Source organism: Aythya ferina, assembly GCF_964211825.1.
Source record: "Aythya ferina genome assembly, chromosome: 11".
Taxonomy (NCBI): Eukaryota; Metazoa; Chordata; class Aves; order Anseriformes; family Anatidae; genus Aythya; species Aythya ferina.
The window spans coordinates 6,942,999-6,970,545 of NC_140307.1; the positions used below are offsets into that span (position 1 = coordinate 6,942,999).

The 27,547-nt window shown below is 44.2% G+C and overlaps 1 protein-coding gene across 11 annotated transcripts in view; it reads left to right on the forward strand.

Annotated features, from left to right (window-relative positions):
• AKAP13 (A-kinase anchoring protein 13) overlaps positions 1–27,547 on the forward strand; it is a 217,359-nt gene that overhangs the window by 51,526 nt on the left and 138,286 nt on the right. For all 11 annotated transcript variants that reach the window (XM_084532068.1, XM_084532064.1, XM_084532070.1 and 8 more), the window contains 2 exons: positions 8,635–8,679; positions 25,277–25,424. In XM_084532068.1, the coding sequence (XP_084388194.1) occupies positions 8,647–8,679; positions 25,277–25,424 (181 nt within the window). In that variant the 5' untranslated portion in view covers positions 8,635–8,646. The remainder of the gene's footprint in view (positions 1–8,634; positions 8,680–25,276; positions 25,425–27,547) is intronic.

Sequence of the window (27,547 nt, forward strand, 5' to 3'; positions counted from 1 at the left end):
TAACAGCACGGGTCCGTTCCTGCCACCAGGAAGCTGAGCTACATTAAGCAAAGCGAGTTAATCTATATCCAGAGCGTTTTATTAAATCATCAGTCAATTAAATCAGTGACGCTCTGTTAGCTTTCGTTCCAGTGAGCTCTGCACGCAGTTATTAAGCTGTTGCTGTAGCAACTCTTGGGCTTCTGTTTGTTGGGCTGGTGCATGCGAAGGCCACAGTGCTGAGCTCTCCAACAACATTCAAAACTTAATAATGATAATAATAATAAAATGGGCTGATTTTGTAGTTCTTTTTCACTCTTTTGCTGGGAAGGAGGGCATCAGAAAGTTTCATTTATGTTTTGTGCTGTTAAAGCCAACTGCATCCACCTGGTTTTCCAGAGGGTGACTTGCAGGGCTGCCTCTGGTCCTTGGGAGGTGAGGGACAGAAGAGCCAGGCCGACACAAAATGTGTTTAAACCTCCTTTCCATCGCTCACAGCCAACAGAAACTCCTCTGTATTTGTAATTGAGTGGCAACATATGGTTTTGTTTGCAGACAGGATGCAGCTGGGAAGCAGCATCACCTGTGGAAATGCTGCACGAGCGATTTATTTTTAATAAGCAATCAATTTAGTGACAAAACATAATCTTCAGCAAGTTACATGAATTCAGATAATTGTATACAAATATCTGGGATATTTTTTTTAAGCTCACCACTTTCCTGCTCAGCTGCGATAGTACACGCCGTGCTGCCGTGCGCTGGGAACTTCAGGGCTGCCACACCTTTGAGGAGAGGTTTCTCATTTCCTCGCCTCTTCTCCTTTCCACAGTCAATGGCTTTTGCTGGTGGTTTCACTTACCTGTGTGCTTGCAAAGGAACCTTTGGATGGGTTACTTGCCTAACTCCTCCACCCTCCCATTTCTGACCAAATATGTAAAATTATGCCTTGTTATATCTACAGGGAATGTCGTTCTGCATTTGGTAACATAATGCCCGGAAGCATATACATTCATCTCCTGTCTTAAGGTTTATTTTAGTCACTGCAGTTGCAGCTGCTCTATTTATACAAATTTCTCCCTGTGTACAGTTGAAGAACTGGGTTATTGGTTTATTTCTCCTGACTAAACCAAATGTAGGTTTTGCCCTCATTTTTTTTGTTGTTGTTGTCGGCTTGCACATTAGAGGGCATTAATACATCATTTAGAAACGTTGGTCATTTTATGAATAGCGATTTCTGGTATCCCTTCAGTGTGAATGAAGCTAATGGGACTAGGCAGGCAAACAACCCAGGGTTTCACCCAGTGCCACCAGGTGAGAGTAAATTATTGGAGATCTGAACTTTGCAGGAAGATAACCAGCAAAATACTAGACAAGGCAATGCAAGTAAAATTAATGTTGTACAAGACATTGGTGTTTTAGTTCTTTGTGTGAAATTCAAGGCTCCATCAGGAACTCATCTGCACATGGCCAGCTTGTCTTTCAGCCTGCCCCACACTTGCTGTTTCCTCCTGTCTCTGTTTATCTGCTGGAGTTTACACCAGGAGCACTTGGGGGCCCGAAACCCAATCCTCCTGATATTTCTAAGCACTTCATAAATTAACGTTTTGTAAAACCGTAGCGTGTGGGAGTGCCCATGAGGACGCGGTGCCTTGCTGACTGAGGTTATGGTTTTGGAAGCTTGCTTTTAGTTTTGTGTTGTGGCCCCGTAGGATGAAGTCAGGGCCCTGAGGTGGGGTGCTCCTCGGTCCTCACTCAGCCCATTCACATCAGTGGCAGGACTGCCCGTGGTGCCAGCAAGCACTGACCGGATCCAAATGGGTCCAGCTGAATAGTTAGTGTAATCCCCGAGTTTCTTTAAACTCTTTTGCAGTTTGAGTTGTTCCTCTAAAGAGGGAGGATCTGAGGAGTGCTTGTAAGACATTTTAGTGTAGGTTACCCCACCATGTGTATGTCTGTCGATGGTAGCATTGCAGTGCCAAAGTCTGCTGATAGCTGGCTTTTTTTCTAGCTGATTTGCACACCTAGGGCTGCTCTGATATCTGTGGGGTATATGTGCTTTGGGGTACCCGGGGCAGTGTTCCTCTAGACCCCTGAAATCACAAAGTTTAGTCCTTACAAGGACTGGCATCCTCACACTGCAGCGTTACAGAGCTGTTTTTGCGTGATGCAGATTCTGTTACAGTTCGGAAAAAAATTCTCCTCCTCTGACTCTCAGCCTGGCCAATGCTGTGATGCAGTGCCCGTTACAACTGGAAAGTCATCCTGCTTTCTCTGCATTTCTGCTTATCTATTCAAATGCCTTCCATGAGATCTGTAACTTCATCAGATTCTCCGTGTGTTTTTTGGCTGTCCTCTCCTACCCGCAACCACAAGCTCTTTATGGCTGGGGCTGTTTTTGTACAGCTGGGAGCGTGTGGTTGAAGCTTTGCAAATACAGATCATTGTTTCTAAAATCAAATGCTAAAATAAGATTTTTTTTTTTAAAAAAAAAAGTATTTAGATAAAGGTAAGATTTAGCAAAACTTAAACTCGAACTGTATCTAAAACTGAAGTTTACCTTAAAAAGAAGCTTAAAACAGAACTTCAAAAGCTTGAAGAACTCAGACACTTAACACTGAAGTGTATTTAGTCATGTGCATGGTGCATAAAGGAGAGGAGAAGGGAGAGGTGGGATCCCACAGGGACACCGAATGGTTTCAGTGCCTCTGATCACCCCCTGTCAGATGTTACCATATCCAGAGAGACCAAGCACAGTAGTTTGTCCTCTTCCATTTTATTTTGTGCAAAATAACATGGAATTTCTCTACAAGAGGCTTCAAGAGCTCTTACTGTATTTGTTCTTTAATGCTTAACAGAGCAGAAAGGCATCCTTCCCGTTCTGAGAAGGCTTCAATACCGTTCAGTTTTACTGACCTGTGCAGTTCTTTGTAATGCCTAAAACCACTGTTGCTTTTATGAGCTTGAACCTGGACTTTTATTTCATGTCCTACTTTAAAATTTGCAAACACAAGGGATTTCATTGTGGTATCCTAAGGGGAAAAAAGGAATAGAATTCCAGAACCCCTGCAAGATAAGCGTCTGCATGGCCCTAAAGCCTGTCAGAAACCTCATGGATATTGAAATCCCAAAGGTTCAGCTGTTTGGGAAAAGGCACGTGAGTATAAAGGCAACTGCTACTGGAAAAAAAAGATCTCAACATCTGGGGACATCTGAATGTGCCCATAGATAATTAATCATACAGGCAGGAGAAAAGGGTGAGTTTGTTGTCAGATGAATTCCTTTTGTTCGCTTTCTATAAATGTTTCAGTAAGTGGATTTATGGGAAGCCTTTCCTTTTGTTGACATCGAGGATCTCCATGTAGTCCCGTGGGACGATGCGGTAAGCCTGGGTGCTAGGCAGCCGTGGGGGCTGTGGGATGTGTCAGTGCTGGAGGCAGTGAGTGAAATCCATCTTTGTGATGAGTACGTGATGGAGATACTTCTCTCCAGTTACATTTTCATAAGCCAGTTATGTGATACACAGCTGAGAGGATGCTCTCTGGGTGCAATGAGATGTATTTGAGTGGGTGCCTGCTATATTCTGGGCACTGCGACCACATTGTCTGCTGGAGATTTGGCAGGATCAGAGCAGTTCCGATGGTTTTATTCCCCCCAGGTGACAGCCTGCTGACAGAAAGTGATGCTGGCTCTGCCACGAGGGTATCCAGAGCAGGGCTTATGCTGGGTGGGAGCTGCACAAAGGATGCTCAGAGCTTTTCCCCCACTGTGGGGAGCCCGACGCCAAAATGCCCATTGCTCACGTGAACTGGTTTGGCTCTTCGTGCGGTCGCAGCTTTGGAGGCTTTCTCAAGAGACAGCATTTAGAGTAATCGCATTGTCTGCCTGCTCCAGCACCGTAACAAATCGTGTTTGGGGAGGAAGCTGAGCCCTTCCAAGCTGGCTGTGACTGGCATTGTCATTTTCTTTCTGCCGTGGTAAATAGCCTTTTAGGTTGTGTACATGCAACAATTGTTTCTGGTAGAATACGTCAGTGTGTTCGCTCTGCAGGCTGCGTGTGCCCTGCCTGCAGAAAATGAGCTTGTCTTGGTGATGGAAAAGGCAGGATGGATGTGATTTTTCTCTTTCTTTACAACACAAACCCTAGCGGGCTGAAGGCCTTTAAAGCAAAGGTGGAGGTGGGGTTCACGTTTGCCTTTTCTTGCTAGCTTGGCTTCCAAAACAGTTCCTGTGCAACCTGAATCCCTATCTTGCAGCAAGGCCAGGTATTCTCTCTGCAGGCAATGTTATCTGATAGAGCAAGTGTGCTACCAGGCCAAAAAGATAGGAATTGCTTTCTGGGGCACAGGCGGGCATCAACTCAAAGGATGTATTCCTCTAATTAATGTAGAAGAAAACATTTTATAACTTTTCAGCTTTTGACACCAAAGAGCCTTGCTTTAAAAAAAAATATCTATTTTATGCATAAAATAGTCTGACTTATTCATTGATTAGGTTAGGGTCCTTATGGATCTTGGTTTAATAAGTCTGTCTGGTCCTTTTTTTGTTCTAATTTTCCTTATCATATTAAGCTTTTTCAGAGACTGCCTGCCTACCCACTGGCTGGGAAAGTTCCCTTGTCCAGAAAGCTCAACGTACCTCTTTGGTGACACAAAGTAGTCTTTCAGACTTACCTCTCACTCAGTTTTTCTCATATGATTTTGCCAAAGCACTTCCTAACATGATAAAATATCTTCCAAACCTGCTTGTCTCCTTGCAAACGAAGTTTGCATCCTTTGAAAAATGGGACTGACATATATATTATGAAGTATTAAATCATTTTATTAGAAGTTACCGATGTGAAGGCCAACTAGTAGGATAAGAGGGGAAAAATCTTTCTGCAGGAAGTATTTCCAGGGGTTTTTCCTGGGTTTCCCCTTTTATTTTTTCCCCTTTTATTTTCCCCTTTTATTTTTCCTGGGTTTCTCCTTTTCCCGAGTATTTCCTGGGTTTCCCCTTTTTTCCTGATGAGAGGTGACGGTATTCTCACTTCCTTAGGCATCGGCTCTTTATTTCTTTTGGACTTTGTGACTTGATATGCTTTCGTTTTAATCAAAACCATCTCTCCCACAAAACAAGGTTACCCAGTGGGAGTCTGGGACACCAGCTCATCCTCTCCTGACCTGCACGTGCTCTTCTCCCCTTTCCCATTTCTGTCTCCGCTCAGCTGCAGCCAGGTGTCTGCCAGGAAGGTGACGGAGCAGTACCACATGCCTTTCTGTTGGGTGGCAGAGAGGGTGGATGCAACTCCCTTCATTTCTTGAAGCACGGAAACCAAACTCACTGTCGATGGGATACCCTTCTTTTGGTGCCTTTGATTCAATCTGCTTGAGCTAAAATTCTTTTCTGATGTTTACTGATGATCTTAAAAGGAATATTCTTCTTAATTCTTATTAATGCTCATGTTGTCTGCCCTGTAAAAGTGATCTGATGGAAAAACTTCATCTAAAGAGGCTGAGCAGTGTTTGCAAGTTGGGAATTTCAGCATAAATGGCTTGATTGTATCAGGCATGATGTACACTGCATCAGCATCTCACCTTGGGTGAAGCTGGCAGGGCAGACCTTGCGATGGAGCACACGAGCTGTGGTTCCTCCTGTGTGTAAAGGTGTGAAGAGCATCAGCAGTAGGTGCTGGAGTGTGGCACCTCGAACAAAAGCTGTGAGAGCAGGGAGGAGGCTCGCTGCTGATCGATCCTATGGCACTGCAACCCCGACATCAAGCCAGAAGCATCAGTTCTGGTGTATCGCAGGTCCATGCTCGGCCTTGCTGAGAAAGGGCAGTCTAAAGCACCTGTGAAGCAGTCAGCAAGAAAGGAGAAGAAAAGTCTAGCTCAGCTACGTGATTCCTTCTGTCAACAGCTCTCCTGCTTCTCAAACCTGTGTCAGGGAGGGGACGAGCAGTAGGAACGCTGAATGCTGCTCTCAGCGGGCGTGTTGGGGTTCAGTGCATGCCCCAGGTTTGCACTTACAGCCTTCCTGCCTATTTCCTGAGGCTGTGGGTTGGACTTCTTTGAAAGCCTTGATTCGATGAGTGGGTAGAGCAAACACACGGGGCAGGACGGATGGGGTGGTGGTGGGACTCCTGTGCAGGGTGTGAGAAGCTGGCGCGTTCCCCATGGGTTTGTCTCAGCAAAGCAAGCAGCTGTAGTCAAAAGCGAGGTGTGACCTCGCTGAGAGTGTTAATTTGGGGTTTGAGCGAGTGTAGATGTAACTTGCAAATCAACTGAGGTGTTTTGTGTCGTGACAATAACATACCTGTGACCTTGATGTGGAAGAGGTAACGCGGTTAGCTAAGGAAGGGAGGAGGAATGTATTTGAGTACATTAGAATAACTTCCTTTCCTCTGAGCAAACTTCTGAGAAACTAAAATGGCTGATGAAAATGTAGTAAAACTAATTATTGGAAATGGAGAGGAACTTGAGGAGGAGAATATGCAACTTGCCTGTGGTGTCCTGGGCAAATACAGGCCTGTCGCGTTCTGTTTTCCTGAATTTTTCATGCGACAGCCTTTAACTTGCATCTTATCTGTATTGAAGGCCAGTGGTAATATTGCTAGCGTAGAGTTGTGGCTGAATTTCAGGGATAAAGAGTAATCCTAAAAGTTGTTATAAATGCAAAAATTTAGATGTGTTGACTTTGAAGGTATATCACGCTATATCTTTTATCAGCAAAAAGAAAAGTTGTTCGTGTACTTGTCAAGACTTGAAAAGAAATGGTGAGAAAACGATGCTTTGTAATAACTCCCTTTAAGCATTCTCAGACGAGACAGAACTGTTCTGCTTCTCTTGCAGCAATGCATTTTTAAAAATCATATCCAAGTACTACCAGATTGCTGAGCCGGATTGCAGGGCTTTTAATTTTGCTTTGTGAAGGGAACTGGTCTGTTGCAATGAGACTTTGTAAAATAAATAAATAAAATAATCCAACCATGAGGTGGGCTTAAAAGGGAGTTTTTTCAACTGTAGTTTAATCTCTGTAAGACACAATAAAAAGCCCTTGGCAGATAATGCTTTAAACCCGGTCATCTTGAACCAGGGGAACCTGAATAGGAGAAGGAGGTTCAGGTAGGTGCTGAGGCAGATAGACAGGGCTTGTGTGATATATTTTATTTTATTATTTATTTATTTATTTAGGTGAGAGCTCAGTAGGACTGGAATAGCAGGAGCGTGTTGTAAGGCAGACAGAAGCTACTTTTGGAGCTCACCTGCCCAAATGCTATCGGTCCCCTGTTCTCACAAGCAAGTAATTCTTTGTAAAAGCATAAAGGCAGGGAAAACCACCAAGTGTAACCGTTTTAAGACATTTTGGTTGTTGGAAGAGACTTCTGAGGTTGAAAATAGGTATGAACACAATAGATTTAGAAACTTGAAAAATGTTCTTCTCTGCTGGTGGTGATGTAGGGCCTGCTGCAGAAGTGGGATGTTTCCGTGAGCAGGCTTGGCAGGTAGCTCGGATGTTTCGGCATAACCAGTGCAAAAATGCTTCTCTGCAAAATAAGGAGAGCGTGTGAGGGAGCGAGAATGGCTGGAATCAGCTAAGAAAACTTCTGTGGTTTGATTTCTGTCTCACTAAAGGCAAACTGCGGGATTTGGACGGGAGTAAAGTATGAACAAGATCCTGTGTTTTCGTGTGGAAAAGCAGAGTGGTATTTTGTCTCCTTGGAAGGGGGGTGAAGTACTTGCAGAGCAGTACTAGTACTGCAGACAAGAGCAGCAACAAAAAATCCATTTTAAATCTTTTTGCATTCTTTCATCTTAAGATCCCGAACTGCTTAATGAATGCTTTAAATGAAAACTTTCACTTAGGGAAAATATTTGCTGCTAGACTGGAGAAACTAATGGAAGTGAAATGCTGGTTGAACTGATTCAGAGCTCGATACAGGCAACTCGCCCGGGGTTACACTGAAATTCCAGGAGCAGACCTGGAAGAAGAAAATTTCTAGACTAAAATTACTTTGTTAGGATGAGTAACAGTAGTTTTTGGACTGAAAAATTGTAATGCAAAATCACAAGCATTGTCTATTTTGTATGTTTTCCCTCGATTTTTTAAGAAATGTTTTTGCTGGTTTGATTTGTATGTTGTTTTGAGATACTTCTCAAACACAGTCCAGTTCAGGCACGTGGTGGGAAAGGGCACCAAATGAATTTGGGGAAAGTTGGACTCTTCCACAGCTGGAAGAACTAAAAAATCCTTACAGACATTCTTGGGTGGGAAATGGGGGGGGATGTATGGACAGATGTGCAATTAAAGACTGGCAATTGTCATCAAAAGCAGTGATGCTTTGAGGAGGGGTGAACGGAGAGGGCTGCGAAGGGGAAGGCAGTGTGACTCAGAGTATCTCCAGTGCCATCAAGGCCAGTGGTTCAGATGAGGAGCGCTTTGCCCTGCAAATCATTTTGGAATTGTCTTTGATGTCAGCATAAATGGGGAAAAAAAAAAAAAGTAACAGAACCTCGATGGTCTGAAAGAGAGAAAATCTAAAATTGAAGGTGGCTATTAGGAACAATAATGTGTGGGCACTAATACTGCGTTGGAAGTTTAACGTTCTGCGGCTTATGGAGAAGTACTTAAAATTTTACAAAGAAAAGCCTTAAATTTGCCTTTTCTTTTTTGTTTCAGTGTTCTGAGGTCATGAAACTTAATCCACAGCAAGCTCCATTATATGTGAGTACAAAGTTTCAATGTTTTTTCCCCTTTCCTCCTGTTCCCATAAAATGCTTCCCCCAGCCATTGCTGGCCATTCTGCTCATTTACGCTTTGCTCCCCGAAGACCTTGCTTGTGTTTGTTCAGTTGCACTGCAAATGCCCGGTGATAACCCCCAGGTAAGTTACAGAGCCCCTCTGTCTTTCAAGGAGCCAATTTTAAGGAAGCTTTCCGACACGTAGTGCTGTCATGTAGCCTGCATAGTGCAGGAATCCCCCTCCTATTTTTCTTTTTCTTGTTTTCTTCCCTAACGATGACTGGAGTGAATGACTCGATGCGTTAAGAGGCCATAAGAGGAAACTGCCTGAGTGGAAAATAGGACGTCCCAGTGTGCAGCACTCGCCCACTGTGCTGATATTTTTCTGCTCAAAGTTTTAAACGTGGCAGGGAGCAACTGAAAGCAGCGAAGAGCTGGGCTGTGCTGCGACTCCTGCAGCAGGGCATGGCTTACGTCAGCCTCCTGCAAGCTCGTAACCTCGATGGCTGAGTTAATAGGGAACAAGCTTCCTCTCGCTCCTGAATAGCAGCTTTGTTGCAGAATATGGGGACTGTCAAACTAGACCTGAATTTGTGGGGGTGTATGCATGTGTGTGAAACTTGTGCCAAAGCTGCCAGCCAGGGCTGTAACCGTTTACTTTCTGCAGTGCCTTGCCACGCACTGAACAGGGTTTGCCGGTGAAGCTGTTTAAGGTTTGTGGTCCTGCCCACGGACCTTGCTGATACGGGTAGAGCTGGGTCCGAGGTGGAAAATTTGGAGGAAAAATTGCTTGCAAACAGAGCTCTGAGGGGTAGGAGTGGGAGACTGCTAGGTTAGGTAGTTGAGCTGTGGCTTAGCAAGTGTCATTTGTTGACCTTTAATTTCATGGAAGCTTTCAAATTCCGTCTAATTACCAGCTGAAAGTTTGTACTACATTGTATTAGAGCGTATTTTCTACCTACTGTACTAGGTATTGTACTTGCATCAAGATTAATGTTATACAGATTGATCTGACTTTGGCAAACTGGCCTTCCTGGAGTAGACCACCGTGTTCTGTATTATTGTGAAACTCAATTCAGCCCGAAATGTGTTAAATTACAAACATACTGAATACAGGGTGACTTTGAAGAAACCTAATCTAAACTTGGGGCCTAATAAAAAGGGATGAAACTTATGTGCAACTACCTGCTGTAGATGCCACAGAAGAAATGTATGAATGGCAGAAAGCAGGATAAAATTATTCTTACGTCTTTTGAACAGTGCATGATTACCTAATCTGGAGGCTTTGTTTTCCCAGTCTTATCTTCTGACTTAGTTTATTTTCCCACCGTTTTGTGTGGTTTTGCATTCAGCGTGTAATACTTCAGTGGCAGATTTAAAAGTTCGCTTCCCCACGTGACGGTGAGGAGGACTTGGCTAAGGTCAAAGTGGAAAACAATGATTGTATGACTCTCAGGAGTCTGTTCCTTTGCAGTGGGAATAAATTCATGACAACTTCATTACTACATGGAGTCCCTCTTCTCTTCCCCCCTTCCTCCAGTGACCGGGTGTATATGCAGATCAGATCCCTTTCAAAACAAACAAGTTCTGGCAGCTTAAGGAAGAGGAAAAAAAAATATAAAAAGAAAAACTGAATGACCTTGGAAAACAAATTGTTTAGCCTTCCTGTTTGCTTTCAGTGTAGATGTTATGTACATTTTAAGATCAGCTTCCGTTTCCCTGGCAGTGCTAATTGGCAGCTCAGCTCATCTGAGGGAGCTGTTAGATGTGAGCAGAACATAAAGGAAAAAATATATCTTCCTGGTACTTTCCTGTTTCAGAAGGCAGACACAACAGTCTTGTGGGCTGGCCATTGGTAGGTGAACAGCAGACCCTCACTGCGTTCCTTGTTCAAAGCGATGCTGACTCCACTTTCCTTGTACAGGCTCCTCTTTCAGCTTGCTTTCAAAAAGCTGAGAACAGTGTCCCATGAATTTCATCTCTGTGAAATAAATGACGGGAAATAGCAAGCCATACAAACATGTCCGGGGGTCTCCCTACATTTGCCTGCTTTTCAGTAAATCACTTCCCTCAAGTTTTACCCTTTTGTGCCTGGGGCCATTGCAGTGCATCCTTTATCCTCTTCCACTTTTAAACTAATAGCTTAGATTCAAGATTACTTGATTTTATTTATTTATTTTCTGTATCTTGCATGAATTCCATCCTGAAAGTTCTCTGCAAAGTGAAGACTTTGACCAGTGAGCAGAAACGATACAAGAATCTGTCTTACAGAAACGTTGCATCATTTGGTAATAGCAGCATTACTTTTGGGAGGAGAAAGTGGAAAAACACTGTCTCTGGGTCAGTTCCTGGAAGCCTATCAGATAGAGCACATTTCATCCTATCTGATGATCGGCAAATTGCCCAGATTTGTGCCTCCCAATTCTGAACGATGTTCTGGGAACCCGAGATGCCCAATATACTTGGAACCAAAATGTGCGTGAGGGAGAGGAGGGTACTTCCACATCTGAGCTGACACAGGGGCTGGGCTTGGTGCTGTGCCTGCCGTGCCAGCAGCACAGTCACGAGGCGGAGGAGCTCGTGCCAGGAGAGATAGGGCAGCGAGGCGTTCCTCGATATAACACGGCGCAAAGTGCTTGACGGCAGGGTCAAGGAGCCATCTGAGCTGTGTGGCTCCCAACACACAGTTTTTACAAAGGATGAGGCCTGGTGTCGTAGCATGGATCTGAAATGAAGATGCTCAAACCCACTTCTTTCTTCCTGAAGCGCCTTGATGGGCTCTAATCTCAGCTGCTGCCATCAGTGGGGTTCTGAAGAATTGGGGTAGCAGAGCTGGGAACTCCTCAGAAAGGTCTGCTGTGGTTCACGGGTTCACGTAGCTGTGATGAAGGGTTGAATTCACCCTGTTAAAGCAGCGGCCCTAAGTTTTGTGGTACAAACTTGAGTTTAATCCAGAGGTGGTCTCCAGTCCGTAATCAGCAAAGCACAGGGCGGGCTGTAACAGGACCAAGCTTTATCTCCTGGCTCTTTCACTGGCACGGGTCGAGGTTCTGACAAGTAACTGTCACTTGGCTGGGGTGAGTGTCTCTGCTTTCTGTGCTGGGGCTCTCCTGGATGTTTTTTTCCCCCAGTGTGTAATTGTATCGATCATATTTTGGATAGTCTGTGGTGTAACTGTGGATATTCAGTAGAAAAGGGGCTCTATGAAAATCTTTCACATACTTTTGATTTCTTCAAGTGCATTTTACTGCAGGATGTGCAAAAAAAAATAATAAAAAACAAAATAGTCCATGTGGCTGGGCAGTCCTTGGGCTGCCTTCCTGGGGCAGCATTTGGGAACATCTGTATTGATGTTAGGTACCAGGTTACAGTCTGAAGGTGGCTTTACCTACACCCCTCTGGTGCTTCAGCGCCATCCTATTGATAAGGGAACCCAGCTGAGAGCACAGTGTAATGGGTGACATTATTTCAAAGCCCCAAGTCTCAAAGCTGCAGGGCTGAGCATTCACAGGCAGGGTTTGGGGTGGAATGGGAAGGTTGCAGAAGTCTTGTGTTAATGGCAGGCAGGAAGCTGGGAGCTGAGTTTTGTTTGTTTGGGTTAAATACATGCAGTGGCTTCTTTGATCTTCACCCTCTTATGGAAGTTGTATGTCTACCAACACAAGTCAAAGTTTCAGCCTGAGTGTTGCAAAGTGCTCCCTAGCTGTTGTCAGTGCGTTGTTGGAATATTCAGGTCATCAAGGAGTATGTGGGTAGGAAAAAAGGGCTCAGCATTGCTCTGAGTAATAGAGCCTTATTTTTAAGTGGCCTTTTTACTGTTGTGATTTGTAAATGAAGTTCTCTGTTCATAAATTAAATAACTTACATCGATCACTTAGCTTAAATACTGCTGTTGCTAAAATCCAAGTGAGAAAGAAAATTGAAAGGAGTTTTGTAAAGTGTTGATCTTTTTATAAATGTTAGCATTAATTGAGAGGCCAGAAGAGTATTCAGCAGGAGATTTAATTGCAGAAGGATCAAGGATCTCAAGCTGCGTCCTTATTTCTAACAAAACTTCAGTAAGTACAGAGTGCACACGAGTAAATGACCAAGGTCGGTTCAGTTGCATACAATATCCTGGTAGTCGTACTTCAGAAGTACTCGGCAGCCTCACTGGCTTCTGGCTGTAGGGTTACTGTAATGTTTTTGATCATCCTTTTTAACCCATTCACATCTTCTGCCACTCTGAAATCAACGTTGTTTTTTAGAAGTATAACCTGAGAGCAGGACTGGGTATGGGAGTGCTGGAACAGGACGGAGGTGACAGGTAGGGGTAAGCCGTGAAGCATTAAGTGGCATCTTCTCTTGATTACTACCAAGACTGCAACCTTAGATCTGTCTTTAAGACAGGAGTGTTTTTTCTCGGTGATAATGATCAGTGGGTGTGAAATGGAAAAGATTAGCAGCTGGAGAAGGGTGATGCATCACTGCAATTTTTTTTTCCTTTTCCTTTTTGATTAAAAGGAACAAACGCTCTAAATCACAGCACTCCTCCTCTGCACGGTTTGTCTAAGGTGTGTCCGCATTATTCGGGGTGACAAAGCCAAATGTGTCATACCCAGAGATTGTATGGGAGGGTGAACGCTTAATTGATAAAAGTGCTCCCATTGACTTTGGTCTTTAATCAGGTCTGCAGACTGAGTCTCTCCTATAAACTGCTACCTGGGAGCTGCACAACCCGCCAAGTTGCTCAGGGAGGGTTTTGATAGAGATGAGAGCTCTCACTTCCACGCCAAAATGCCGTGCAACTTAATGAAGTATGAACTTCAAAAGCTTCGGCAAGAATGCACTGACCCTCTCTTAATGTAACCTGGGTTTGGGTACAGTAGTTCCTCTCTTCTGTTAATGAATGAATTGCTGTAGGTTACCCATAGTGTCACCTTTAATCTAGAACGGGAAGAAAAGAGTAATGCTTATAATAGGAATATATTTCTTTCACTTGTATATCTCACCCAGAATGAAATGCCCTTTATGTGTGTATTCCTCAGGAGGAGTAATTGTGATAACCTCTGATGTTTGTGTTTTACGAAAACCCTCTTTTGAATAAATATTAAAGGGTTAAAGAAAATAAGCACGACACAGCTTTGAGGCTTGTGACAGGAGTGTCTGTCAGGTTGTTATCATGTCTGAGACAGTCCCAAGTATGGCTTGTGCAGTGTTATGAGCTGCTTAATTAATCTTCTTCAGAAATCTTTACCAAAGGCGCAAAAGGAGAAAATGAAATACCTTTGTAGTCCTAATACAGTAAAACGTTGCTATTAGGTTGGCATCGATGTTTTAGTTAATCTACTAATGCTGAATTTGTTTTCTTAGTGGCATCTACGGTCACAAAAGCCACTGAGATGCCCAAATATGAGATCAATCCAGCAGAAAAGGTGGAATATGCCGAGAGTGCTTTTAATGTGGGAATTTCTCATGAAAAGCGCTATACAGAAGCCCTGTCTGACTTTCTTTTGAGGTCCTTAGGCAGGAGGAGAATGAGCCTTGATGTTCAGCTCAGTGCTGCGGTGAGAGGATCTGATAAGCCTCTTGTCTTTTATTTGTTGGTCCTTGAGTTCTTCTTAATGACAAAGTAGTTTGCTGCCCCACCTTCAAAGTGTCTTTGAATTACGAGTGGAAGGCCTCTGAGCACCCTTTACAAATAAAATATTTGCTTGTGTTCCTTGTGGAAGAACCTGCTACTTGGTTTTAAGAAAGTTGGTTGGGGCACCCGATCAGATGGACTTTGGAGAGGAGCATGTCGCGTCTTTCCTGGTTCTGTTTTCATTCTGCAGGCAAAATCATATCCTCCCTAAACTGTGTCCTCATTTCTTGAGATTTTGTTTTTTAAGTCCTTGATCCACATTTTTTTCATTCTTCTCTTCCCAAACTGTGGTATACATCATGCAACAGAAGTCCCCCCACTGCTGAAATGGGATCAGCACCTGCCACCTGAGCTGGGCATCATATTGTGATGAGCTTCTGCTCTTGGGTACCCCAAAAAAGACTGTGGCTCAGATGAGTTACCACATGGCTGCTGACTTGCTCCTTTTATACGAGGCATCCTCTAGCACACAAGATCCATTCCGCGTTAGCGTAGGACTTCTTTTGAGTGGTGACCCCTATGGATTTACTGCAGACGGTTTTAGCTGGAGAATTGAGAAGAGGCTGCCTGACCATCAGCACTGCCTTCCTTCAAGGTGAGCCTTGGGTTAAATTGTAGCTCAGAGGTCTCTTCTCAGCACTTTTTTGCTATTAGCCAAAATCAAAATGCTGGTGATTTGGGTTCCAAGCCCTCCTCCCATAATTGTCCATTTGATCTTTGCTTCTGTGATCCTGTTTAGTGTATATGAATGTGCTGGTGCACAGTAAGTGGCCTAGCTTGGAGTCTAGAGAGCTTGCTGTCTGAAGTTCTGCCCTTCAGTCACCATTACTCGGCAGCACTGCTTGTGATCTTCAAATAATAAGACTTCCAGAAGAAAGATACTAGAACTGGTACAAGGAAAGGGTGGGAAAGTAGAAAGAGAAGGCATTAATCCCCTCTTTGGCGGTGCTATTAGATTGGTTCAACCTGCTTTCTGAAGCTGTGCCCCAGTGCAAACATGCAAAAGGAATCCTTGTATTGTCACACTAAGAGTTTTAATAAAATAAAATTAAAAAAACAAAAACAAACAAAAAAACCCCACTGTATATTATACCTCTTAGGCTCTGAATTTAGGGTTCTTTATGTCTTGAAGTATCTGATGAGCTGATTAATATCTGGAAAGATGCTGAGAGATTGCATCCCAACCCCACTGCTGGCTGATTGCGGTGCCTTCCCTCCTGATCAGTGGAGCTCAGCACTTGGTGTTTAAGAGGATGAAAATGCTTTGTAACTCCTGTTCCTCAATGGAATGTATTTATATAGCTTATAAATATTCTTACATTACCTTTAGGACAACCAACCAGATTTCCTATCTTATCTGTCAAGATGCAGGTCCCTGCTTTATTTTCTGTAACAAAATGCGGGCATTCATTTTGGGAACTGTTAGGCTCGAGCCAATTTTGTCAGCAAAGCTAACACGAGGGTGTTTTTGAAGATGTTGAATTGATGAAGGCGTGATGCTTTCAATTAAGCTCTCAAATCTCCTGTGAAAAGCCCATCTGCTCCTGGTCTCCTTTGCTCTACCTGCAGCGCCCTGGTTCACAAAGTTGTGCCGCATGCGGTGCGCTTGCAAGCACTCGTCCCCTGCAATCCCATATTGTGCATAAGTGGGAAATAAACTGTGATTAATTGCTCTCTGCTAAGATCGATGCTATGCACTGCCATCAAGTGGCAGCTATGCTGCAGGAAATGTTTTCAGTGCTGCTTTCTGCAGGGCTGCCTGCATTTCTGTCTGTTTCAAAGCGCTTCTCAGTGTTACAACAGTTTGCTCTGCATAGCAGTTGTGGTTGGGGGGTTCTTTTTCAGTAAGGCAATGGTTGTAATGGTTGCTGTTCCCTAATGGCAAAAAAAATAAGAATTATGTCACTTTTTAAAGAGAGTCTTAGGCATTACAGTAGCTCCAAGTACTGTAGCTATGAGGCTAGAGCAGATATTTCGCAGCTGGCAGGAAAATCAGCACTCTAAAACACACTCTGAGCTGTGTCTCTTTCAGGGCTTACTGTACTGTAGAGGATGCTGAAGTACAAGGAAAATGCTGTCCTTCTATCTTATGCCTTCAAATGTTAGTGTTCAAATCTGATTATTTTTTTTTTCCCTTTAAAACCCATCAAGACTATTTGTGAAAATACTGCGGTGATAGGAGATTGTTTCAAATAATGTGTCATCAAATGTACTTTATCTTCCAGGATCATATGTACTTTATCTTCCAGGAATTGTGACTCTCTTCAACTCCCTGATGCCAAGAGAATAGCTGGATTTCTGTTTCTTAGTCACTGAATGCATTCAGGCTGTCTGCTCTTTTTTCCAAGCTCTACGAATTTTGTTGTTATTGCTATGTGAGTAATTAGCAGGATCAATCACTCAAGCTGCTGTTAATAAAACGTGTGGTTCAGTTCACTTACAGTGTACTGAAGAACAGAAGAAGCTGTAGAAAGAGGACAGAACAAGACATTCCTATCAATTTGGGTGTGTTTTTATAGGAAATAATTGTAGTAGTTTCCACGGTTTCTGAGAAAAACTCTTTAAGAGTAAGATCAGCACTTGCTGTGGAAACTGGATGGTACCAGGGGGGATATTCTGCTATGGAGACTTGATGAGATGAGAAGTGGACCTCCACTGCTCCTCCCTTCATGCCTCTTCTCTGGACCAGAGCTCTGTGGGGCTTGCTGTGACCGGGATTTGGGGTTGCTGTCGATAGCTGCTTGTTCCAGCAGTCCAGGCCATGACAGCAGGCATGCAGTGTTTTAAATGGATGACCTGGCCAATATTAAACTGCTCAAATAAATGAAAATAAATCAATGTTTTCTTCACTATACTGCCAATTCCAACCACACAATAAAACTGTGTTCCCAGCTATTCTTCTTATCAGAGTAGATCTTCCCTAGATTTTCTTCCCTAGTATATAACAAACTTTTGAATGACACTTTTCTCATCCTTTCTATTTTTCAACTTAACTTTGCTTTTTGCCCTTTTATTGTTAATGTCATTGTTAATTCTTATCACGTCCTTCTGTGAGCTAAAAACCATTAGACGTGCCCTTGGCTGGTTAGTTTAGTGAAGGCTGTCTGCCCAGCACAGCACCTTGCAGAGGCCCTCGGGATGCTCTGAACAAAAGCAGGTGATGGAAGTGCTCCAGAGGTTGTGGAGCCCTGTGCTGAAGCAGTAATACACCTTGTTTGGCTCTTAACCACCCGTTCTAATAACTTCCCCAGCTCTGTGCGCCTAAGTGATGTGTCATAAAGATACATCCATAAAGATAAATTGTGTGTCGTCTTCAGCGCTAACAAGATCCTGTTACTTTGATGGATTTTCTGTTGGCAGTCTGCAGAGATCTCCCGTATTAACGTGTGTGTAATACCCATAATAGTCTTCTGACACTCAATAAAGATTCATCACCGAGCTGATTGATTTGAGATGTAGACATGCTCTGTCAAAGGACGTGGGCTGCTAATGATGGACTTCTTTAAGTGTATCCAATTCTGTTGGAGCTTGTGTTGCTCACAGTGGTTTGGAGTAGGAAATCCATTCCCTGGTCCCCCTGCACCATATATCTCTTTGCAAACAAACCCCACTGCAGATTTAGACACCTGAAGTGGCGTGGGACATGGTGTAGCTGTGAGGTCGCTCTGATGAATCAGCCATAACACTGTGGGCTCTGCAGACAGTGGAGGTGAGCAGCACAAGTTGCACTCAGAATGGATCTGCATGAGCCTGGAAGCAGCAGTTCGTGTAATATCTGTAAGTATCAGTCTGTCACAGCTGCCTCTGTCCCCTTAGCACGAGGTAGGGGACTATTTGTTGATGCTGTGTTTATTGTAGGTGCCTGTCTCTACCCATATATTCCTCGTACCTGAAGAGTCTTAGTTAAAGGGTCTTTTTTTTTTTCTGTATTCATCCTTTGTCCCCTGTGTCAATCTTTTATCCATCGGTGTGCTAAACTAAACTTATTTTTGGACTGTATTCTTCCTCACCTTCAGGGGGAGAAAATGTTGGACAAAAGAAGGTTATTTTGCATGTGCAAGTCAGTGCTTTGGTTGTGGCTTTGTGGCTGATGCTGGACGAGGAGCTGGGCTGGCTCGCTGCAGCCTTAATGAAATGTGGAAGGTGTCACCCCGAGTTGCTCGAGGGGCTGGCAGCAAAACCTGTAGCATCGCTCTGCTCTTTTGGTGGCCTGTGGGCAAGCAGTCACAGTCTACGATTGTGTTTTCCAAAGGGCAGCAGACTGCATTGCAAAATCTGTCTTTCTGATCAAAGAGGGGCTCAGCCTCCACGACGCTAACCTGAAACCTTGCTCTGGCACAACCAATAGTGCTGATGTTCATTTAAGAGGAAAATAAAGTTAGATGGGAGGCTGTGATTTTTTTTATTTTTTTTTAAACCACTGAAGTCATTCTTGTAGTGTCTGCCTGTGTGATTTGTTTTCTTAAAAAAAATTAAAAAAAATAAAACCTCTGCCTCGTGCTGCTTTAAGATCAAGGCGCCTGCACTCATTGGCCATGAGGAAGGACCCAACCCTATCCCAAGCCTGACTCTTTGCCATTCTGTTTATTTCTGGAGTCTTTCCCTGAAGGTCTTATCTGCAAGAGAGGTTGCAGCACTCTGGCAGAGCGCCATCCATCTTCCTTTACGCTTCTGACCCAGGTCACTGCTGTTATCAGGGGAGATATCTCCACGTGAGGAGCCGTTTCTAGAGCTGCCTGTGTTCGGGCAGATGGCACAGCACTGCCTTTTGTTTCTGGAGCCTGGAGCTCTGCAAAACGAACTGCTTTTGATGTGAGTTTTCTCCCAAGTGCTCCTCCAAGTCTATGAATACTGGTGAAATTGAGGACGTCTGTAATGACTCCTGTTATCTCCCTGTAACGTATCTCCGACTTCTTCCCTGCTCCATTCCTTTTACATATACAAGTGCTGGGAGGCTGTGGGATACATGACCATATTTGCAAAAGGGGCTGAGCGTTTCAAAATGCATCTGGGCCTGAAGTGCCAGCCCTAACAGTGTTCCCAAGGAGGAAAATGCACTTGAGATGAAGCAAGATGCATGCACAACATCCCCCACATGCAGGCAGAGAGGAAAGGTGGATGTTTCGAAGGAGGACCTGTCCCCAGTTCCACCTGTCTCCCTCCCAATTAGGGAGCCCATGTATCTGTGCCTGTTTTTTCTTTCTGTAGAGCTGTTCATGTGTTCGTGTGCTGTGGCATCCTCTCCAGATGATGTTCTCGGGGGAGTTCAGCACATGTTTGCATCACACTGAGGTAACCTCAGCTAGGAGGGATGCACCAGGTTACTCAGCCCAGATGGGGGCACTTTGGGGGCAGAAGTTTGCCAGGAGCAGGAGTTGAGCCATTGATCTAGTTTACTGGCAGAGGTGAATGAAAATAGATCATAGAAGATCCAAACAGTTGTATTTTGTTGCCTTTCTTATGGGATGATTTCTGCTGTGTTTTCTAAAAGGGCTTTGTTGTTGCCTTTTCTGTCTTCCAGCTGGTTTCAGAGCATCCTACATTTCTGGGTTTAGGTGGAATTGTCTCACCTTTCCCTTTGATTTTGTTTAACTTATTTGTTCTCAGTCCTGAGCGCTTCCCAAAGAAAGTGGGATATAATTGAAAAGTCAGCTTTTCTTTTAAAAGCCATTTGCATGAAAAACACACGGCGAGTTTGACCCGTTATTCCCATTTCAGTGGTGGGGAAGCTCAAAGCCCAGGGATGTGAAGGGACTTGCCTCCTGCTGCAATTACAGCCTGATTCTGTGGCAAGCTGTAGCAGGTGTAAGAACGGGACCACCTCCATCTGAGAATTAAAAAAAATGAAGGTACCGATGAGCCTGGATTCCTCGAAGGAGGAGAAGGAAGGCACAGCTGTGATTTTGGGTCTGTCGTCCTGGTATGGAGCAACTCTGTTAGGAGCTGCTTGGAGCTTTCCAAAGGGGAAGGAAAAAAAGGATCTGTTTCAAAAGCATATTTCTCCTTTTGTGTCCTAACGTAATGCAATAAGCAATGACCCAACAAGAATTTGATTCATGTTATGAGCAGTGGAAACAAAACAAAACTTGTTACAGTGGCAGGTTACGCTTACTCATCTAATCCAGAGCCTAATCCAGCCTCTTTAAAAGAGCATCAGATTGCTGACTTCTACAACATCTCTGCAGGAGGAAATATACTGCAAAGAGGTTTCTTTACTTGCATGTGAATCTCTAAGCCATCCGATACATTGATTTTCTGTCCAATATGACTGCACTGCTTAGGTTTTACCTGCATGAAAAAGCAGCCAGAGATGGCAGCGGTAATCAGCGGTTAATTTGGCTTTTTTTTTTGTGCAGAACAAATGCAGCATTGCTAGTTGTTAGCGTTTTCTCACTGAAAGCAGAAAGCTAAAGCAACGCTGGAGTGCTTCAGCTTCGCTATCTAACACATGCTTTATTTCCATAAGTATTTTTAGACTTCATGTGGGGGGAGGTCAGAGTGGGTGGTTAATGGGTTAGGTAATGCACTTCACAATTCCCAGTATGAACGAGGAGAGGAAAAAGTTTAGAAATCACATGCTTCACATACAAAAATATAGCGTGCTTCTTCTTTTTATTATTATTTGGTAGAAATTTTAAAACCTGTTAGCCAGCAAAACCTGTTAGCCCCTTCGTACTTTGGAGAAATGTGCCTGCAACTAGGAGAACTGGTGTCCCCTGGGGAAATCTGCCCCTTGCCAGCTAAAGTCCCATTTTTCATCTGAGTGCTTGCATTTTGCAAGGGCTGCCCCTTGGGGTCCTGCTGAACGGGATCCTCTGTGAGCACTTTCCCCAAACCAGGTTTCCAGACCCTTGAAGTGGCAAAGAAAGGTTAAAGCCATTGCTCCTTGTTGGAAGGTGGATATTATTTCTGAGCTAACAACGCAAATGATCTTAATTCGTTCCAGCTTAAAGCTTGTCAGCCTCATTGCCACTTGCAGATATTGCTAATGTCATCTGTAAGGACTCCTTTGGAGATAAATCACTCACCTTTACAGACACAAACTGACCCTCAGAGGGAAGAAAGGATTACTTCCACTTTCCCCTACTTTGCCTACACACAACCTGTGTGCCTTTATAGTTGTAGCTCTTGAAAATAAATATCTGAAATGGTGCAGTTGTCCCAGTGCTGACAAGCAGGTGCCTTGCTGCTTTCTGGTTTGATTTTCAGACCCAGTAGCTGGATTTGGGCCTTTTTACGGGTAGATGTGTTTATGCTGCCTTAAGGAGAGACGGACCGCACCGGCATCCCTTAGAGTTGCGTCGTGGTGGTTGAAAGCCCAGGACCAGGTCTGGTTTTCCCAACATACCAGTCGTCTGACAAGGCAGAATGTACGCCTTCCCCCTTCAGTTTGAGAAAGGGAATGTGTTTTTTGAGTAAAGAGCAGCATCCATGCTCTTTGCATCACGTTACAGCTACCCAAAATGCTTTTTCAGAGACTCTCAGATCAAAATGAAGGCAAGGGTGACCTCTTTCATGAATGGACAAAAATGGAATGTTTTCATTTCCAATGGGATTTAAGCCAAGTAAATATTAGCCGATCCAAACTAGTTTTGAAATTAAATTATTCTTATTTGTTGGAGCATTCCAGGGAACGGCTTTGATCTGGCTGTACTTTCACCAAAGGGATATTGGCAGACTGACCTTCCAGTTCCAGCCGTTCAGCATGAAAGAAGGGTTATAATAACCACCTTGTGTGGCAGTGATACTGAACAGATGACTTTTTGGATAATATTAAATGAATAAAGGTAAACATACTTCAATTAAGATGTTTTTGGAGGCTGAACGCAATAGTGCTGTTGGAAGCTCTTCTATGCGGGTCGAAGGAATTTTGGCTGCGTTTGCAGCCGATTTTCTTGAACTCCAAAAAAATGTTTGAAAGAGAGAGGCTTGCTCTGTGCACTATTTCCTTTTCGAATAAATATGTTGTCTCGAAGTGACGTTTTAAAATTAAATGAAAGCTGGCAGCGAACGGCGAAGTTGTTAATAGCTGGGAAGGGAAACGTGCGTCGAGGGAGGGCTGCGTTAGCGCTTTGTTCCTCCTGCTCCCCGGTCACGTCGCGCACAGCGAGCTGAGCCACGCGTAGAGCAGCCGGGAGGTAGCTCCAAAGACACTTGGGAATAAACAAGCACACTGCCATTAGGTGGCACCTTATCCATCTTGCTGATGATATTTGGAGGCGATGTAACGTTTTAATTTAAAAATAATACTCATGCCCTGCTGTTGTAATAAGGATATTGGGTTTTTCCCATTGATCTTGGGCTGGGTTCTCCAGAAGAGCAGGAGGAGGGAGTGGGGTGTTGGTGACCGTCCCTTCGTAAAATGCTGGGGAGACACAGCTGAAAAGCTGCCAGCTGGTGGGGCTTTGTGTCATCTTGGCTGGAAAGGACATGGTCTGTCCTCCTGCCCCAAAGCAGGGCCACCTCCACAGTGAGGTCCAACTGCTTGGCACCTGCATCTGTATGAGTGAGGAGTTCATCTGCCTTGTTAAGCCTCAGTTTAAACAGATTTTGGGTTTCTTACCTGCGTTTACACAGGCACCGTGTTGCATTAACCTTTTTATTCTGCTTCTTTCATCAATAACAAAGCATACAAGTTATCATTGCAGTAATGCTGCAAATTAAATGAAATCAAGTGTTGTAGTGGCGAGTGCCTGGTTCACAAGTATAGGCAGGTGTCTTCTCACATGTTTGCTCTGCGGGTTTGCTTTTATGTCACGGGAATTGGACTGGCTGCTCTTGGATTCAGAGTTAAATAAAAATTCCCCTTAAGGGACCCTGCTTTAGACAATCAGCCCTGTTGATGAGTATCCGTAAATGTCACCTGCATTTTTAAGTCCATTTAAGTGCTTTGTATGTTCATGCCTTAAGGGAGGAACAGTTTGAATAAGGACGGATATAAAAGTCAAAGCACAAAGGCTTTGCAGGTTAAACCTTCAGCTTTTTTTTTTTTTTTTTTTTGAACATCCGCACAGAACTGGATCCTTTTGCTTGCAGTGGGATATTTAGTTTTCAGCTCAGCGTGTGAACTGGTCATGCTTGAGTTTAAAGCTTGATTTAGTTCTATTTGCACTTGTTTTTCTTTTAACACAATGTATGTAACACCGCATATATGCAGACTCTGGAAGTCTGCTCTGGTGTTACGATGTGGCAACTTCCTAAAACCTCTGTTTCTAACTCTGCAGCCATGGAAATGCAAACTAGACTCCCTGCTCCATTTACCTTTTGGAAATCATGGTGTTGTTCCTTTTAAGACTGACCCATATATTTATTTAAGACCGGAGGCTGGTTGCACCTGCCCTGACAAACCTCATTTCTATCAAAAGCAGTATCCTGTGCAAAGCTGCTCCTGGCGAGAGGTACCAGGTGGGAGGAGGAGAACTGGGCACGAACTTGGAGAGGGGAAACTGCTGGAGCATGCCAGGAGCTGAAGGGAGGGAGACAACGGACGAGGCTTGAAACAGGGCGTGAGAAGCGATGCTGCCGTGGCATGGGTGCACGGGGGTCTTGGAAGCCTTGGGTTTTTCCTCAGTAATTCTGTTTGACAAAGAAGGGATGAACTGAGTGATCTCAAGGAGAAGGTTTGAAACGAAGTGGCATGCGTGTTCTGTTGGCTATGCAAATTAGAATTACATAATCTGCAAAAATAATAACAGCAAAAATCCTTTCCAGATTTGCAGCTGTAACCATATGCTGAACAGCGTGGCGGCCGAGAGCTGGCTGACGCAGCTGGGGTGTAAAACTGGGGCATCCAACTGGTTTTGATCTTTGAGGGAAATGGGGCAGAAGGTCACTTCCCAGTCTGTTGCTGACGATGTCTTGTAGTTTATACAACGCTTCTTTGGGCAGATAGAAGTTGGGTTGTCAGATCAAGTAAGCATGCTTCATGCTTGCAGTAACTGCAAGCCACCCTCCTTCCCTGCTTTCCCTTCCCCAGGGAAAGCTTAGTTTGTTGGATATTGCTCCTTGGTTGTCCGTACAAGTGTAGGAATTGCAGGTGGATTTATTTTATCCTTTGCTAGGATAGCAGTGATGATGATGCGTGTCCTCTGTGTACATCGTTTTTGCTCACAGCAGCTCTTAGATGCTGAAATAAGTCTCCATGAAGTTAAACAAGAATATTTATCTCATGTACAGGCCTAATAAAGTAATAATAAAAAAATATAAATAAATAATGCAGTAATGCTGCAGTAATGTTGCCCTTGACAATTTGCAGAGATGGGCCAGTAACCACTGGGTGCAGCTTCATTGCCTGGCTGTGACAATCTGCTGATGTCCTTTTGTCCATGTTGCTTCTCTTGGAGGTGGAGAAACCTCAGTGGACACAAAGCTTTTCTATCTTTGTGGTTATTGATGGAGGATGAGATGCATTCAGGGATTGAGTTGGTCACACTGGAGCTGTCAGCACAGTGGCTAGCTTGGCAGGGGAAAGAAATGAGGAAATTAATTTGTCAAATTATGTGAAGATTGGCAATTTTGGGCTGCTAGCCGTTTTGTTTTCTTAGCTAAGTATTTGTGGGGGGACGTGTATATATATATATATATATTTGTGAGTGTGTATCCATCCATGTTTGTGCTTTTAAAAGACCAAGTGTGGGGTGTGCGTCAGTCAGACTTCAGTGAAACGGCATGATTTCCCCATGTGAAGTTGCTATTTTGAACATACCCCGGAGATTTCTACGTATCTCTTCCCAGAGCCATGCTCAACATATTTTCTGGCTGGTTGGCTGCCTATAATGCTTGATAGTCTGGCTAAGAGGCGTGCTAAGGCTGACTTGCATATCTGCAAATTAGGATGGGCCCCAAGTCATGTGAAAGGAGTGCAGGAACAGAAAGCAGCAGCCTCGGGGGTAGAGAAGTTTTATTTCATGCAGTTCTTGCGAATGTAAACCTAACATATTTTTGTTCTTTTTCCTAGGGTGACTCAGTTATTACCGTGCAGCTGACTGAGGAAGATAAAGTTGAAGATGATGTAGTTTTCTACTTGGTCTTCACTGGGTCAACCGTCCAACACTGCACAAGCACAAGAAAGATTAATCCTGGGAGTCTGGAGACGATTTCTCCTGGTAAACAATTGTCTTATTTTGCGTACCAGTGTATCCATCCATGATACCTACTTAATTGAAGTGGATTTATATGTAATTCTGTTTTGGTCATCATCTTCCTCGTTTGCACATTCATTGAGGATGTGTGGTTTGGATTACTGCTTTTGCCTTTTAAAAATCTCTTGCTTGACTTCACTGGAATTAATGACTCTGAGGTGGGAATTATTTAATGTGTAACTGTGGGGTTCTATTGTTGAAAATACAAAGTTATATTTACACATAGTAAAAACCAACAATTTAAAAATGTGAGCAAGATGCTGGAGGACGCGTTTACAAGGTTGGAGATGCTATTGTCCAAGTGGTGTGCAGCTCGTTAAGAGATATCGGTGCTTAGGATCTGCTTAATTAACGTGGTGATGTTCATTACTATAGGCCTGGTGAAACACGGCCCTTTTCCCTGAAACCCTGCCATGCAGTTCATTCAAACACAGCGCTTCTGAAACTCTTGGGCAGGCAATCAAACACACACCCGGTGCTTGGTGCCATCCCTCCAGCGCCAGGGGCTCAGACAGAGTGGTTTGTCACATTAAAGCCCACCACTCTTTTGCAGTTCAAGCAAAACAAAGCAAATCAGCGCGGCGTTTCCCTTCGGTGACTTCGGGACCGTGGGAATGGGCATGTTCCAGGCTGCGGTCCCTGCCATTAACCTTTCCTTCTGACTTGTTGCTATGCAGCACATTGATCCGAGTGTGAGAAAAGCGTCTGACATTTCCACTACATGCAGCATAGCTGATGTGTTTGAGTGTATCGCTTGGTTTTGTGATTTATTTATCTAGTGACTAGTTTTAGGAGATGTGCATGAAGCACAATTCGGGCTCAGGGCTTTGCTAACAAAATAGGACGTTTCCTCCTGGCGATTAGCAGCTAGGAGTTGGCCTCCCCTTGCTCATTTCCGGCCCTTTCTGTGCTCTCAGGGTCGTTATTATTGCCTGGGAAGAGAAGCCTTTTTACAGTTCTGGTTCCTGGAAGCTGGTGCAATGGGTTAGGTCACCGCCTGTTTGCTCCCAGCATCTCGCAGCCCGTGTGTGCGCGGGGCGCTCTGGGGCTGCGGCAGCGCTGCTGGCGGTGACCTCATCTCCCTGCGGGGACCCAAACGGCCGAATTGCCAAGAAAGGAACTGAAAAGATGCTGTGTTCGTCCTCGGCCGCCGAAGGAACCAGAATACTTCATGGGATTTCCGGGCAGCAGTAATGCTTTCCTACAGCTCTTGCCCGGGCATCCTCTGTGCCACGGCTTGGCTGGTGGCCGTGCCTCATCCCCTGCCACTGCTTCTTCCCATGTCCTGCTGGCCCCAAACCTAAGGGAGCTGCTAGGGCGAGTTCCTGAGGCTCTTTTTGTCACCATTAGTCTGAATAGGTGGGAAATCTGACTGTGCTTCTGATTCAGAGGGAAGGGAGGTAATTGCTCTCAATTGTTCCTTGCCTTATAGTAGGTTTTTCTTTTTTTTTCTTTTTTTTTTTTCCCTGGTTTCAATAGAGTTGTGATTTTGTTGCGTGGGATGCTCCACGAGGATGGTCGCTGTCCTAAAATGTGGTTTAGATCAGGCAAATACTGAGCAGGGATCTCAAGGAAAGGCAGTCGTGTGCCTGCTAGCCAGAGCGAGGGAAGAGCTGACACCCTAGATGTAAACCTACCATGGCATAGCACCTTCTGCTGTGCTCATACCTCATTTTGGAGAAACTACCTGAGTTTAAAAAAAAAATAAAAAAAAATTACTTCAGTGGTGAAGAAGATGCTGGGGAGAAACAAACTGGGAGGAAAGAATCATTTTATTATGCTGACACAGATGTGTTTGTCCAGTGTTACTTCAGCACCGACTACTCTGATTTTAATACAGCCCTGACTTATTTCAGCCCAGCTCTTCCTCCTCCTCCTTCCTGCACCCTGCAGTGGGTCTGTAATCGCGTGTTTACATCGTAAATTCAGCCAGTTGCCTTGGAGATGGCTGTGGTGACTCACGGCTGGCGTTGTTTGACCTCCCTGCAGGATTAGCCATCAGCAAGAGGCGGTGTGTGGGAGCCCAGCCCTTGTTTAACACCCGAGCCTGGGCAGTCAGCAAGTGCTGTGCCAGTAAACTCTGTAGG